Source organism: Marmota marmota, unplaced genomic scaffold (assembly GCF_001458135.2).
Source record: "Marmota marmota marmota unplaced genomic scaffold, marMar, whole genome shotgun sequence".
In the NCBI taxonomy this organism is placed as follows: domain Eukaryota; kingdom Metazoa; phylum Chordata; class Mammalia; order Rodentia; family Sciuridae; genus Marmota; species Marmota marmota.
In genome coordinates, this window is record NW_026000016.1 from 27,750,386 (window position 1) to 27,763,238 (window position 12,853).

Genomic DNA, 12,853 nt, shown 5'->3' on the forward strand with positions numbered 1-12,853 from the left:
CACTCTTCTGTTGTTTTTAAAAGCATGTTACATAAGAACCAAATACATGTAAATTGTTCTGGGATGGGTTCTCATTGTAAGATAGCAAAAATCTCAAGATGCTTAAGAAAATTTCTGATTCAACTTCTGCCCACAGATTTGAATGAGGAAAAGCAAGTATCTGTACTAAGCAAAAATCCCTGATTTAATAACGTTCCCTGGGTAAAGTTTCAATTGGTTAGTCAATGTTGGTGTCATAAATGGAAGGACACTTGAACTCAGGCTGTCTCCTGGCATATCCTTCCCAGCACCCGGGTGGAGTCTTACCACAGTGTAAAATCTACCTGCACAAAGTCTTCACAGCTCCTCCAGTAATGCTGATATTCTCTTCTAGGATGTAGCCAGAGTGACAAGACACCTTTTTATTGAAGTCTCTTTTCTCTCTTTTTTTTTCTTATTTTAAATTCTTATTTTTTTAATGTGACAGGAGACTGTCGCACTTTATTCATACACACATTTTATAAACATATGTTAATACAGTTTTCACACATTATCTATCTACTACCCAGGATAGTGCTTCAACCTGGCAGGCACTCAATAAAGGCAAATCATGCTGACTGTTTAGATCAGGCACAAACACTTACTTGAAAGGCACTTTTTTCCTTGCTGCCACACTTGTTAATAAGGAAGATTGGAACCAACCCCCGAGCTGGTCTTTTCCTTCCAAGTACAAATCTGCTCTTTGGTTGGTACCTGAAAAATAAATATTATAAAAAAGATAGAAATTTAAGTTAGTTAAAATAAGAAAACAATAATGAGTATCATCAAAACATTAAAGCTTCCATCACATTATCCATTTCTTGCGTCATGCTCTACCCAGAGACCAAACTGCATTTACTTGATCTGTTACACCACCGCCATTTTATGAGCCAAAATAAAGATGATGAACCTTTGAGTAACATCTTCCAAAGCACAACTAAGACACTCTTTAAATAAGGGGCTGAGTCATAATAATTATCAATATTAGCATTTCAAATTAAATATGTAATGAAAATATCATTTTCTTTTTTTTTTTAATATTTTATTGTGGGTTGAAAAATACCATTTTCTTAATGCAACAAATATTTGCTGAGCATCCAACAACTTTACATTTAATACATTTAATTCTTGTGTCAACTCTAATAAAAATAGGTATCATTTTCCCCACTTTACAGATGAGGAAAGTGAGGCAGGTTCTACGACAGTAAGTAGTCCAGCTGTACTTTGAACCTGTAGTCAACCTGGCACTGGAGTGCCCACTCTTAATCAAGAAGTCATACTACTTGAATGAGCCTTATCTTAATAATAAGACAAAAACGAATTGTTACAAAAATCAAGTTATTAACTTGTAATTTGACAATGAGTTAGTCAAATGATGGGCAAAATGTAAAAAAGCTATGTCGATAATTCTGTTTCAATTTTGATAGGACACATTTGCAAGCTTGAGAGGTACTTTATTAACAATAGTTAATTTGACAGTTAATAATAAGAAAATGGACAACCTACTGATGACATAAGTGACAATTATTTCTGGCACATGCCTATAATCTGTAATTCCATCAGCTCCAGAGGCTGAAGCAGGAGGATAGCAAGTTCAAAGTCAGCCTTGGAATTTAGCAAGGACTTCAGCAACTCAGTGAGATTCTGTCTCTAAGTAAAATACAAAAAAGGGTTGGGGACGTGGCTCAGTGGTTAAATGCCCCTGGGTCCAATCCTTGATACCAAAAAATTAAAAGATTCATCAAGGATGCTTAATTGCTAGGTGAAAATTGAGAAATCAAGACATTTTCAAAGTCTTAAAGGATCTTCCTACAAAATACTTATTACTGATAATTTGGTGGGGGAAGATGGGAAGGCTTTACAATAAAGAAAAGTGGCTGGCATCATGGTGCATGCCTGTAATCCCAGCTATTTAGGAGGCTGAGGTAGGAGGATTTCAAGTTTAAGGCCAGCCTAGGCAACTTAGTAAAGTCCTGTCTCAATAAACAAAAAATTTTAAAAAGAGGGCCTAGGGATGTTAGTGGTAGAGTGCTTGCCTACCAAGTGCAAGGCCCTGGATTCAATCCACAGTACTGAATAAAAAAACGAAACAAAAAACCCTGGCAGTTACTACCTCAACCAAATGATCGAAGTTAGACATCACCAGAAACAAGACTGACAGCTATCATGCGACTTAACATAATAAACTGAGGAGGACACGACCCCACTCTGTGATACTCATGCCAAAGGCATAACCTAAATCTCATCATGAGTGCACATCATACAAACCCAAATAGGCTGTGCTCTGATGAATGTCAAGGTTATGAAAGACAAAAAATGAGGGAACTAAAGAGAGGTGACAACTACGTGTGACCTGTGATCCTATACTGGATCCTGGATTTTTTTTTTCCCTCCCTTTTCCATAAAGGATTGTACTGAGTAAAATTTCAATAAGGTCTGTAGACAGGTAGAGAGTTAACAGTATAGAATCAATGTCAATTTGCCGATTTTGGTATGTATATTGGTTATATGATACTGTCCATATTTTTAGGAAATAACACGAAAATTATAAGAGATATAAAATTGTTTTCTCTATGTGCTCTACTTACACTGAGAGGATACAGAAAGCAAATGTAGTAAAACTGGTAATAGAAAATTTAGATGAAGGGCATGTAGGAATTTTTCATATTACTTTGTGACTTCAAAATAAAAAAGTTCTCAAAATTGGGGCATGAGGTTAGTGAGGAAAATTACTTCCATACATTAAATTCAAATTCACAACTTTAAAAAGGCCTATATCCCTTTTACTTATGAAATGATGATTTTTTTCCTTATGTCCTAGATGATTTTTTCCCTTATGTCCTAATATTGAAGATTCAGAGTTGTAATTCTTATGTGAAAAAGATGAGCATGGAAATACAGAGACAAAATTAAACCAGCTCAATTCAACCAATATTACCCAGTACCCATTACATGCATTGTGCTATACTCTGAGGGGAAAACTGAAGAAATGTGGTCTCTGGCCTCTCAGAGAAACATCTAGTAGGGTAGATTTTATGTTAGCAAGAAATAACTAGGAGGCTGGTGATGAAGCTCAGTGATAGGGCATGCTTAAAGTCCTTGGCTCAATCCCCACCCAGCACTGCAAAAAAAAAAAAAAAAAAAATTGTGACAAGTGTTACCATGGTAAAACAGAGAATTCAGTCTAGTCTGTGCAATTGGGAAAATACAGAAAGGTAAATGCACATACAACAAAAACAATAACAGGTTAGCCTCAACATCTAGAATGCTTCAGCTATGTCTTTTGTTTCCCCTTCCTCTACTGACTCATAACCACTTGTTCCTATTTCAGCTTTTATACGGCCAGTATAAAAATCCCATTCCACTCTAAAATGTTAACTCCCTACTGGTAGCCACATTTTGATACAGCAATTTTCAATAAGATGAAAAATAATAGAAAATTCAAGGGAATCCTTTCCTGAAATGAGTTGGTAATGCAGTAGCAAGAAGCAGCCCTAACCCTTTCATCTCTTTGAGAAGTGCCTCCTCTGGTCTCGTAAAACAATTGCTCATAGTCCAACATCATAGAAGTGAACCAAAGTTCTGTCACCCTGCAGCACATACTGTTTCCAAACCTTGAAAAACACATCTATGAAACAACGGGCTTCCTCTCAGATCCTTGCTAGTTTAAAAAATTTTCATTTTAAGAAAACCAGTTCCAGAGCTGGAGTTGTGGTTCAATGGTAGAGTGTTTGCCTGGCATGCGTGAAATTGTGGGTTCCATCCACAGCACCGCATATAAATAAACAAATAAAATTACAGATCCATTGACAACTAAGAAAAATATTTCAAAAAAAGAAAGCTAGTTGCTGCCTAAGGATTCATAGTACTCAGAGTATAAGAATCTGAAGACTGTCCAGGGGCTAGATTCCGACCACCAGCGTCCCAGTACCTGTGGTGCTTACTGACTTGGGGGCCTTGGCTAAATCTTTCCATGCTCTCATTTTTTTCTTCAGCAAAATGGGAATGACACCTGTATTTACCTACCTCAAGAGGCTGTTAGAGAGATTAAAGAAGTGTAAGACATAGGAAACCTCTAGTAATTGTTAATTATTACTAAGATTTGCCATGAAGGGCATTCTGATATCTCCTGACAGAATTACAGAAGATTCTTTCTGGTATAGTCTTTCAGTTTCACGTGAAATAACACTTGTAAAAATAAAATCATATTAAACTATTTTTAAAAATACATGGTCTCTGATCCTTCCCTAGAAGTACATATTATAATATTCTAATAAAATTACTAGGACACCAGCCTACTAGAAGCATCACAACAAAACAGGTAATACATACTAAGGGTAAGGTCTCTGTGTTTGTATCTTTCCCATTCTCACCTATTTGAAAATTGTTGGAACTGGGTAAAAAGTTAAATACCATTCAAGATAATTTCTGGAAAGAAAGACTTTTAAGATGCTACATGGACTGGAAGTGTAGCTCAGTGGTAGAGTGCTTGCCTAGTATGTACAAGGTCTTGGGTTCTATTCCTAGCACCAAAAAAAAAAAAAAAAAAAAAAAAAAAAAAAAAAAAAAAGATCCTATGTGAGATTGGGCTTGGTGGTACATGCCTATCTGTCTATATAATCCAGCTACTTAGGAGTCTAAGGTGGGAGGATCAGTTGAGCTTAAAAGTTCACAAGCCAACCTAGACAACACAGTGAGGACTTGTCTCAAGAAAAAAAGGTGTGAAATTAGTGGGAAAACAGTGGGGATGGGCTGTCTGGGAGTAGCAAAACTCTGGAAAGGAATGAAAATATAAAGCTTGCTGGAACTTCCAAACACAAAGGTAAAAATGGCAAGAAATACCAAGCATAGCTAAACCCAAGTGCTACTTCACTGTAGATTTATTTAATGAACAACTTTATATCATTCACTATTGGGACTATTTCCTAAAAAGTTTGTCTTTAGTACTGCTTATTTTTTCTAACAAAAGTACATTCTTAGAAATTTGGAAAACTTTCAGGAAGAACATTAAGATTCATGGATATTCCCACTACACAAAGATAATAGACCTCATAGTAAAAAAAAAAAAAAAAAAATTAGAATTTGTATGATCAGTAGTAAGTATGGAGTTTTACACTTCCAGGAAAAGTGGCCCTTTACCACGTGGTCAAAAAAGTATTTCTATCATAGTAACTTTAGATTTTAGGAAAATTATGAAAATTCATATTTAGAAAGAATAATAAACTATTCAATATCTTTGAGATTGTGATTTAGGCATGCAAGTAACTTAAAAAATAACTCGGGGCTGGAGGTATAGCTCAGTGGTAGAGTACTTGCCTAACATGTGTGAGGCACTGGGTTCGATCCTTAGCACCACATAAAAAAAATAAATAAATAAAATAATGGTATTGTGTCCATTGATAACTAAAAAAGATACTTAAAAAAAAAAGAAGAAATCAACCATAAAAATTACCATAAAAAAACATTTAAAAATGTTTGAATTCATTACAAAATTTAAATTCATGAATTTTGACAAGATTTTTGTATTTAACTAAGGAAACAAATTGTATTACCAGCACAAGCAAATATGGCAAAACTATGCTTAATCTGTGTAACAACTGAAAATAATTTAAACCAAAAATAATCTCTAAATATATGCTGAAATGTAATAATTAAAATTTGAAATTAAGCTCTTTAATATTGCACAAGCCCTTAAAAGTGACTTTTTAAAAAGAAGTTATTTAAAAATCTAAATTGTTAGTCTAATTTTGTTTGAAAAAACTGACCTCTTTTCTCTATTTATATTTATTTCTCTATAAAAAAATTTAAAAGGAAGTAGAATAAGTATTTTAAAACACTATTATTTAACAGGTGAACAAATAAATAATCTATGGTTTATTTAGACAATGGAATATTAATCAGAGTCTAAAAACATAAGCCATCCAATAAGGAAGAGACATGGAAGAAACTTAGATGTATATTAAATGAAGTGAAAAGGCTACATACTGTATGATCCCAACTATGACACAGGAAAAGTAAACCTATAAAAAGACCTTTTTAGACAATAAAAAGAACAATGCTTGCCAGGCACAGTGGCTCACTGTAATCCCAGCAACTCAGGAGGCTGATGCCAGAGGATCACAAGTTCAAAGCCTGCCTCAGCAACTTAGAGAGGCCCTGAGCAACTCAGCAAGGTGAGACCCTGTGTCAAAATTTAAAAAATGAAAAGGACTGGGGATGGGGCTTAGGGGTTGAACACCCCTGCATTCAATCCTGGAATTCCCCAAAGAAGATCAGTGGTTGCTAAAGAACAGCATGGAGGGAAGGATAAATAGGTGTGGCACCCAGGAGTTTTGGGATGGTGTAGTTACTATTCTGTACGACATTACAATGCTAGGCACATACCATTGCACATTCGTCTAAACCCACAGAACATATACCACCAAGAGTGAACCTAGTGTAAACTATGGGCTTTGGGTGATAATAAGGTATCAAGATAGATTTATCACTGGGCACTGTGGCTCAACAATTGGGCTGAGGCAAGAGAATTACAAGTTTGAGGCCAGCCCAGACAACTTAGTGAGACGCACCTGAAAATAATAAAAATTAATAATAAATAAATAATTGCTAGAGGTATAGCTCAGCAAAAAAAGTGTCCTGGGTTCAATCCCCAGGTACACACACACACACACACACACACACAAAATAATAATAATAAATTAATTAATTAATAAAAGATTCATCTATTATAACAAATGCAAATAACTTAATACTCTGGTGGAGTATTAAGAGTGGGAGAGAATAGCCTGTCAGTGGGTAAGTCATATGATAACTGTACCTTTAGTTCAATTTTGCTGAGAACCTAAAACTATTCTAAAAAATAAAGTTTACTGGTCTGGGTTGTAGCTCAGTAGGAGAGCGCTTGCCTAGCATGTATGAGGCACTGGATTTGATCCTCAGCATCACATAAAAATAAATAAATAAAAGGCAAGCTGTCCATCTACATACAAAAAATTTAAAAATCACACATACATTAAATATTTTTAATCATACTAATGCCTTCAGTGAATGTTTACACAATGTTTTAGATACAAAGGTATCACTTTTTACCTATAAAATGATTCATTTAAAAATGTCATTTCCTTTTTTATCTTGTTTTTTAATTATTTTCTTTTTTTGAATTGTAGATGGACAAATACCTTTATTTTATTTATTTATTTTTATGTAGTGCTGAGGATCAAACCCAGGGCCTCACCCATGTGAGGCAAGCTCTCTACCACTGAGCCACAGCCCCAGGCTGCCATTTCCTTTTAGAAAGTTTTCTTGTTTCGAATTTATTGACTTTGAATTCACAAGGAAACAGGTACTTGAACTGATGTCAAAACTTAACAAGCCAAATCTCTTTCACTGCTATAAAACATATCAGCAGAAAGTAAAACCAGTTATGTATGCTAACTAATCAAATTCAGTTTGTAGAAGATACAAATGAAGACTAACAGCTAAAATTAGGCTCAAAGAAAGCTCAGCTTGTTTTATAATAATGTACTCTCAAAGAAATATACATTGACTCATTTTACATTTGAGAACGAAAATTACAGTTAACACTTCTCAGAAAAGTAGGTGACTTTAAAAAAAAAAAACTTTATGGATTTTCAAACTATGAATTCACCTAGTACCTGGCTCTCTTCCCCACTACACTTTCTGCCTATCTTGAGATTCTTATCATGAAATAAATGGGAGGAAAATAGAATCAAATGTTACCTGAGTATCATACTTCTTACTGATTTATCTTTTAAGGTTTTTATTGAGAAGAGATAATGAGTTAACAAAAGTAGAAACTACAGCCTAAGATTAAGTACATCATATATATTTAAATGACAAATGAATTTTCTTCGAAGTCAATTACTTAAATACAACAGGAAAGCGAAAAAAAAAAAGATTTATTAAGTAGGTACATTTTTACCACTAATTTAACTTAATAAAAAATTTGTCATGGTCAAAATTATTTGGTTAAGAAGATCACACACTAAACCAGGTGTGGCAGTGTACACCTATAATTCAACAACCTCGGAGACTGAGTCAGGAGGATTGCAAGCCTGAGACCAGCCTCAGCTATTTACCAAGGCCCTCAGCAACCTAGTAAGACCTTGTCTCAAATAGGAAAAAAATTAAAAAGGGGCTGGGGATGTGGCTCAGTGGTAAAGTGCCCCTGTATTATAATCCCCAGTACTAAAAAAAAAAAGAAAAACATATATATTAAAAAAAAAAAAAAAAAAGAGGAAGAGGAACACATACTAGGGACTGGTTCAATAGTAGAACACTTGCCTAGCATTCATGAGGCCTTGGGTTGATCCCTAGCAGAACAAAAACAACAAAAAAGAGAAACAGTATGACTAAATTCAGCACTCAACAACAGCATGCAAGTTTTAATGACAGTTTTGTGCAGTTTACAGCCCAGTTAATGGGTCCAGCACTTACAACATTAATAACAGAACTACTTGAGAAATAAAGCAACACTGCTAGCAGTATTAATTCTCACTAAGAACAAAGCAGTGAATGACCCTTGAAATACATTCCATAAGCAGCTTTACCTTTGGCACTCTTTCCTAGAATTCAGGGTGCTGCCCCAAACATGCTAGCAGGAAACTCATCTTTCTGCTGCTATATAATCTGCCATGAGCAGTGTCATTTGCCTAAATTTTCCATATAATGCACAAAAACAAAGTACCTAAACTTGCAATATTTTCTCTCATATATACTTTGAGAAAAATAATTATGAAATAATACTATTGAAAATTATTATATAAAAATTAATGTAATATATTTGTGCATTATGAATTATTATGTACATTTTAGTTATCAGAGAATAAGCATGCATTTACATGCATTTTTTTCATATTTCCTAAGCTGAAAGAAAGGTCCAAATAAAAGAAATATATTTACCTATATTTATGGAATAGGAATCATACTGCTGGGCTTTCAACAGTGAAGCCCAGTATCAGAAGTATATTTCACGTAAAACTTGAGGGTAACTCCTTTCAATGCCTTTAACAATGGCCAATTGTACAGTGAGTTATTCTCCCCACATTCCCCTGTTCAGAAAGCAAAGCTATCTGATCCATCATTGAGCCCCAAACTCTGCAGCCCCATCTTTAATTTCACAGTGCTGACAAGGCTCGTTTTTTTTACTCTTATGTCCGACTTTACATGTCGTATCCTTAAGGATATTGCTCTCAAATATCTCCACACATCTTCTAAGGTGTGCCTTCTACTACTGTGCTCTTCTAATTTTTGTCCATGGTCTCTTCTTTGTCTTTATACAATGAGTCAAAATTGACCCTAACTATGAGGTAGGTAAATAATTAGTCTGTTATTTCTATAAAGAGGGGGGAAAAATGTGAAAGGGTCAATGCAGTGTGGAAGAATGAGAACTGAATATCAGCTCAAGTTCCACTTAATCTGGCTCTAATTCAATCTCATTTTCTCTTCTAAAAAATGATGGCATCAGATTATTTCAGGGATTTCCAAACTTTATTTTAGGAAACTGGATGCTTTCAGATTGCTGTACAAACCAAGGAGAATTAGCCAGTTACAAGGAGGAGAAAATTCCTATTCTTTTCCATCTATTTAATGTACTAAGATTCTAATTAAAATTTCACCTTGAAAATCACACAAGCAAAAAAACAAAAAGTTTGGAAATCATTGGATCATATGACTGCCAAAGGATCCTTCTAGGTCTACAATTATGTTATAATAGAAGATCTACTTCTTATAAAGCAAACAAAAGTTTTTGGTTACAGATCTCTTCTAAGTAACATTTCTGTGTTTTCAAAACTTCTCAATTGGCATATAATCTATTTTTAAAAACTTACCTGGAAGAACATAAGACCATGAAGTTCCACTGTCAAACCAGATGTCCAAAATATCCTGACCTGGCATATATTCCAAAGCATCAGGGCCACCAACCTAATAAGATAGTGCAAAAGCATTTTAATTTTACAAAGACCACAATATAGCCACTAAGTACCCAAAGAATTTTAAGAAAGTGAAAAACATGGGCTGGGATTGTGGCCCAGTGGTAGAGTGCTCGCCTACAATGCATGGGGCACTGAGTTCGATCCTCAGCACCACATAAATGTAAAATAAAGATATTGTATCTACCTAAAACTAAAAAATAAATATTCAAAAAAAAGAAAGTGAAAAACAGACATTCAATTCACATTTTTCAATAACATCTAAACATTTTTAAGCATTTTACAGTTCAGTTACAACTCTCGCTATTTGCATGTAAAAGTGACTATGGCCACTTAGTTATATACATCTACCAATGTAGTAAAATAGTTGCTGTTTTTTAAAAAGTTCTTGAAATTAATTTCTAGTGTGGATTTTTTGATGTGTGATGTAATCTGTTAACTCCACATCAGATCCTAAAAAGTCCTGATGTACCAATGTTGGGGGCTGTTCTCATAATTATCTACTTAGTCAACCCAATCAGTCAAAAATCAATCCCAGCTCCCAAAGAGATAAATGACCTTACTGTTCCATGCTTTGTTAAATACTATGTTTCCATTGCTAACAAAATGTCCAATGTTCAAACTGCATTTGCTTAGAATTCATAGTAAATAAATTTATTAACTTTACATGACATTATAATCATACCTTTTAATTCGGAGAACTCTTACGTTGTCATTGTCATGAAAAACGTACAAAGGCTGTCAAATACAAATAGCAGTTTACCTGAGATAAGACTTGTTTTGGAAGAAGTTGCTCAGGGGGTAGAGTCCACCAGATATCACTGCCATGTTGTTCCACTAGTTTAATAATATGTTCAATGGTTTGGCTATTTTGGGGGGAAAGGAAGAATTTTCCAATTTACTATAATAATGAATAATAAAATTTTAAATTATAATATCTTTTCCTTTTTCCTGAACCTTAGTTCAACTACATGCTTATCTGGCTGCTGCCATAATTTAAATTCAAACTAATTAAGTAAAATTAATCATATATCCCTATAAAAAGGAAAAAGAAAAAGATTTTTTCTGATCTATACTTTTAATATACTATGATATTTTCTGATCTGCCTATTTCAGTTCATGATTTCCTATTTCATGATTTCCCCATTTCTATTTTCTATCTAAGTACCTATACTCAAAACCTCCTAATTGCCCTGCCTCCTTCAATTTCTGGCCAAATTAAACCAACAAATTTAGTCAGTTCCACCTTGGAAATATTACAGTTGTTTCCATTGATACCGTATTAATGCAATCTTACTGCTTCAATATTAGATTGATGCAATGATCTGACATTTCCCCTACTCTCATCCCTTTATTTACCTGATACACCTTGAGATGGATGCATTCCTAAACTGCTTTTGATTACACAAATTCTCCATTCAAAAACTTTCAAGGGCTCCCTTCCTGCTTACAGAACTAAGTTCAAATCCACCTGTGTAAGAGGCAATGCCATAGTAGAGTACAGACTTCAACAGCAGATATTTAGGCTTCTGTTCTCCATCACTATGGTCATGACCATGTACAAAAACTAAAACTCTTCTAACATTCAGCTCTCCTCTCTGTTAAGAAGAATAATCCAATTCATTTTTTTTTAAATCTACTGAGCATCTCCAATTTCTTCAGCAGTGTTCTAGAACTAGAGATACTGCACTTAACAAAACAGATGAGATCCCTGCCCTAATGGAACTTACATTTTAGTGAGCCTACATATGTCCCTCAGAACAACTGCAATAAATGAGACCATACATGTAAACGTCAAAACAGTGCCCATCACATGAAAGAATGCCAATAACTGTATATCAAATGAATAACTGTGTGAAGATATATAGTTATAAATTATTTGAAAATTAGAGCCAGGAAAAAAATTTATACTAAAGCTACTCACAGCAATTACATACTTTTAATATAATATTTGTATTACAGCTTTGTTAATATTATATAGCTTCCTGTAGTTGCTTTCCTTTTAGTCAGGGTACATACAATGGGCAAGAGCATGGACCTACAAGTCAGACAATTTGGGTTTAATTTCTGGCTCTAACCCACTTACTAGACATGTAACCCTGGGCAAGGTACTGAGTATTATGAACCTTGGTTTCCTCATTTGTAAAATGCAATAAAAAGGGCATCATTTAGAGACTTATTATGAATATTAAATTTTCTATTTTTAACTTTTTTGTGGTGCAAGGGATCAAATCCAAGGCCTCAGGCAAGCATGTGCTCTACCACTGACTTATATCCCCAACCTCATTATGAATATTAATTAGGTGGATATAAATAATGTAGAACAAAGAATGACTCACTCATTTTTATATGTACATAAGCATTAGCTATTACTTAAAATAATTATTTTAAACCAGATAAATTTAGATGGTTCATTTTATGTTAATCAAATACCAGAACACACAACTATATTAATATTTTATATATATATACACACACATATGTACATATATATATGTGTGTGTGTATGTGTGTGCGCGCACGCTCGTGCGTGCATGCATAGTTTTCTTTTTCTGCAGTTCCAAGAATCAAACTCAGGGCCTTATACTTGCCGGACAAGCACTCTACCACTGATCCACAACCCAGCCCAGTAACTAAGAATTTAATATAGGTCCAAAGGACTTAATGGAAATGGAAATAGTGAACAGGAAAAAGTGTTAAGTTCTAAATCTCCATCTGCGTCTTACTAATTATGACTGTGTAGAACAAATCATCTAACTTCTGTTGGTCTGCTAATTCACACATCAATGAAATGTTTACAAAAAACTACTGCAGGAAGCAAAAAACTGAATGGGCAATATAACTTAAATATGTCTACAAGTTAAAACTTAAATAATCTTATA

At 34.2% G+C, this 12,853-nt stretch overlaps 1 protein-coding gene across 1 annotated transcript in view; it reads right to left on the reverse strand.

Moving 5' to 3' along the window:
* The window catches only part of Iars2 (isoleucyl-tRNA synthetase 2, mitochondrial), a 55,968-nt gene that overhangs the window by 11,122 nt on the left and 31,993 nt on the right, over positions 1-12,853 (reverse strand). Inside the window, exons 13-15 of the mRNA XM_015483628.2 lie at positions 10,735-10,837; positions 9,870-9,963; positions 624-732 (exon numbers count right to left, since the gene is read on the reverse strand). Of these exons, the coding sequence (XP_015339114.1) occupies positions 624-732; positions 9,870-9,963; positions 10,735-10,837 (306 nt within the window). The remainder of the gene's footprint in view (positions 1-623; positions 733-9,869; positions 9,964-10,734; positions 10,838-12,853) is intronic.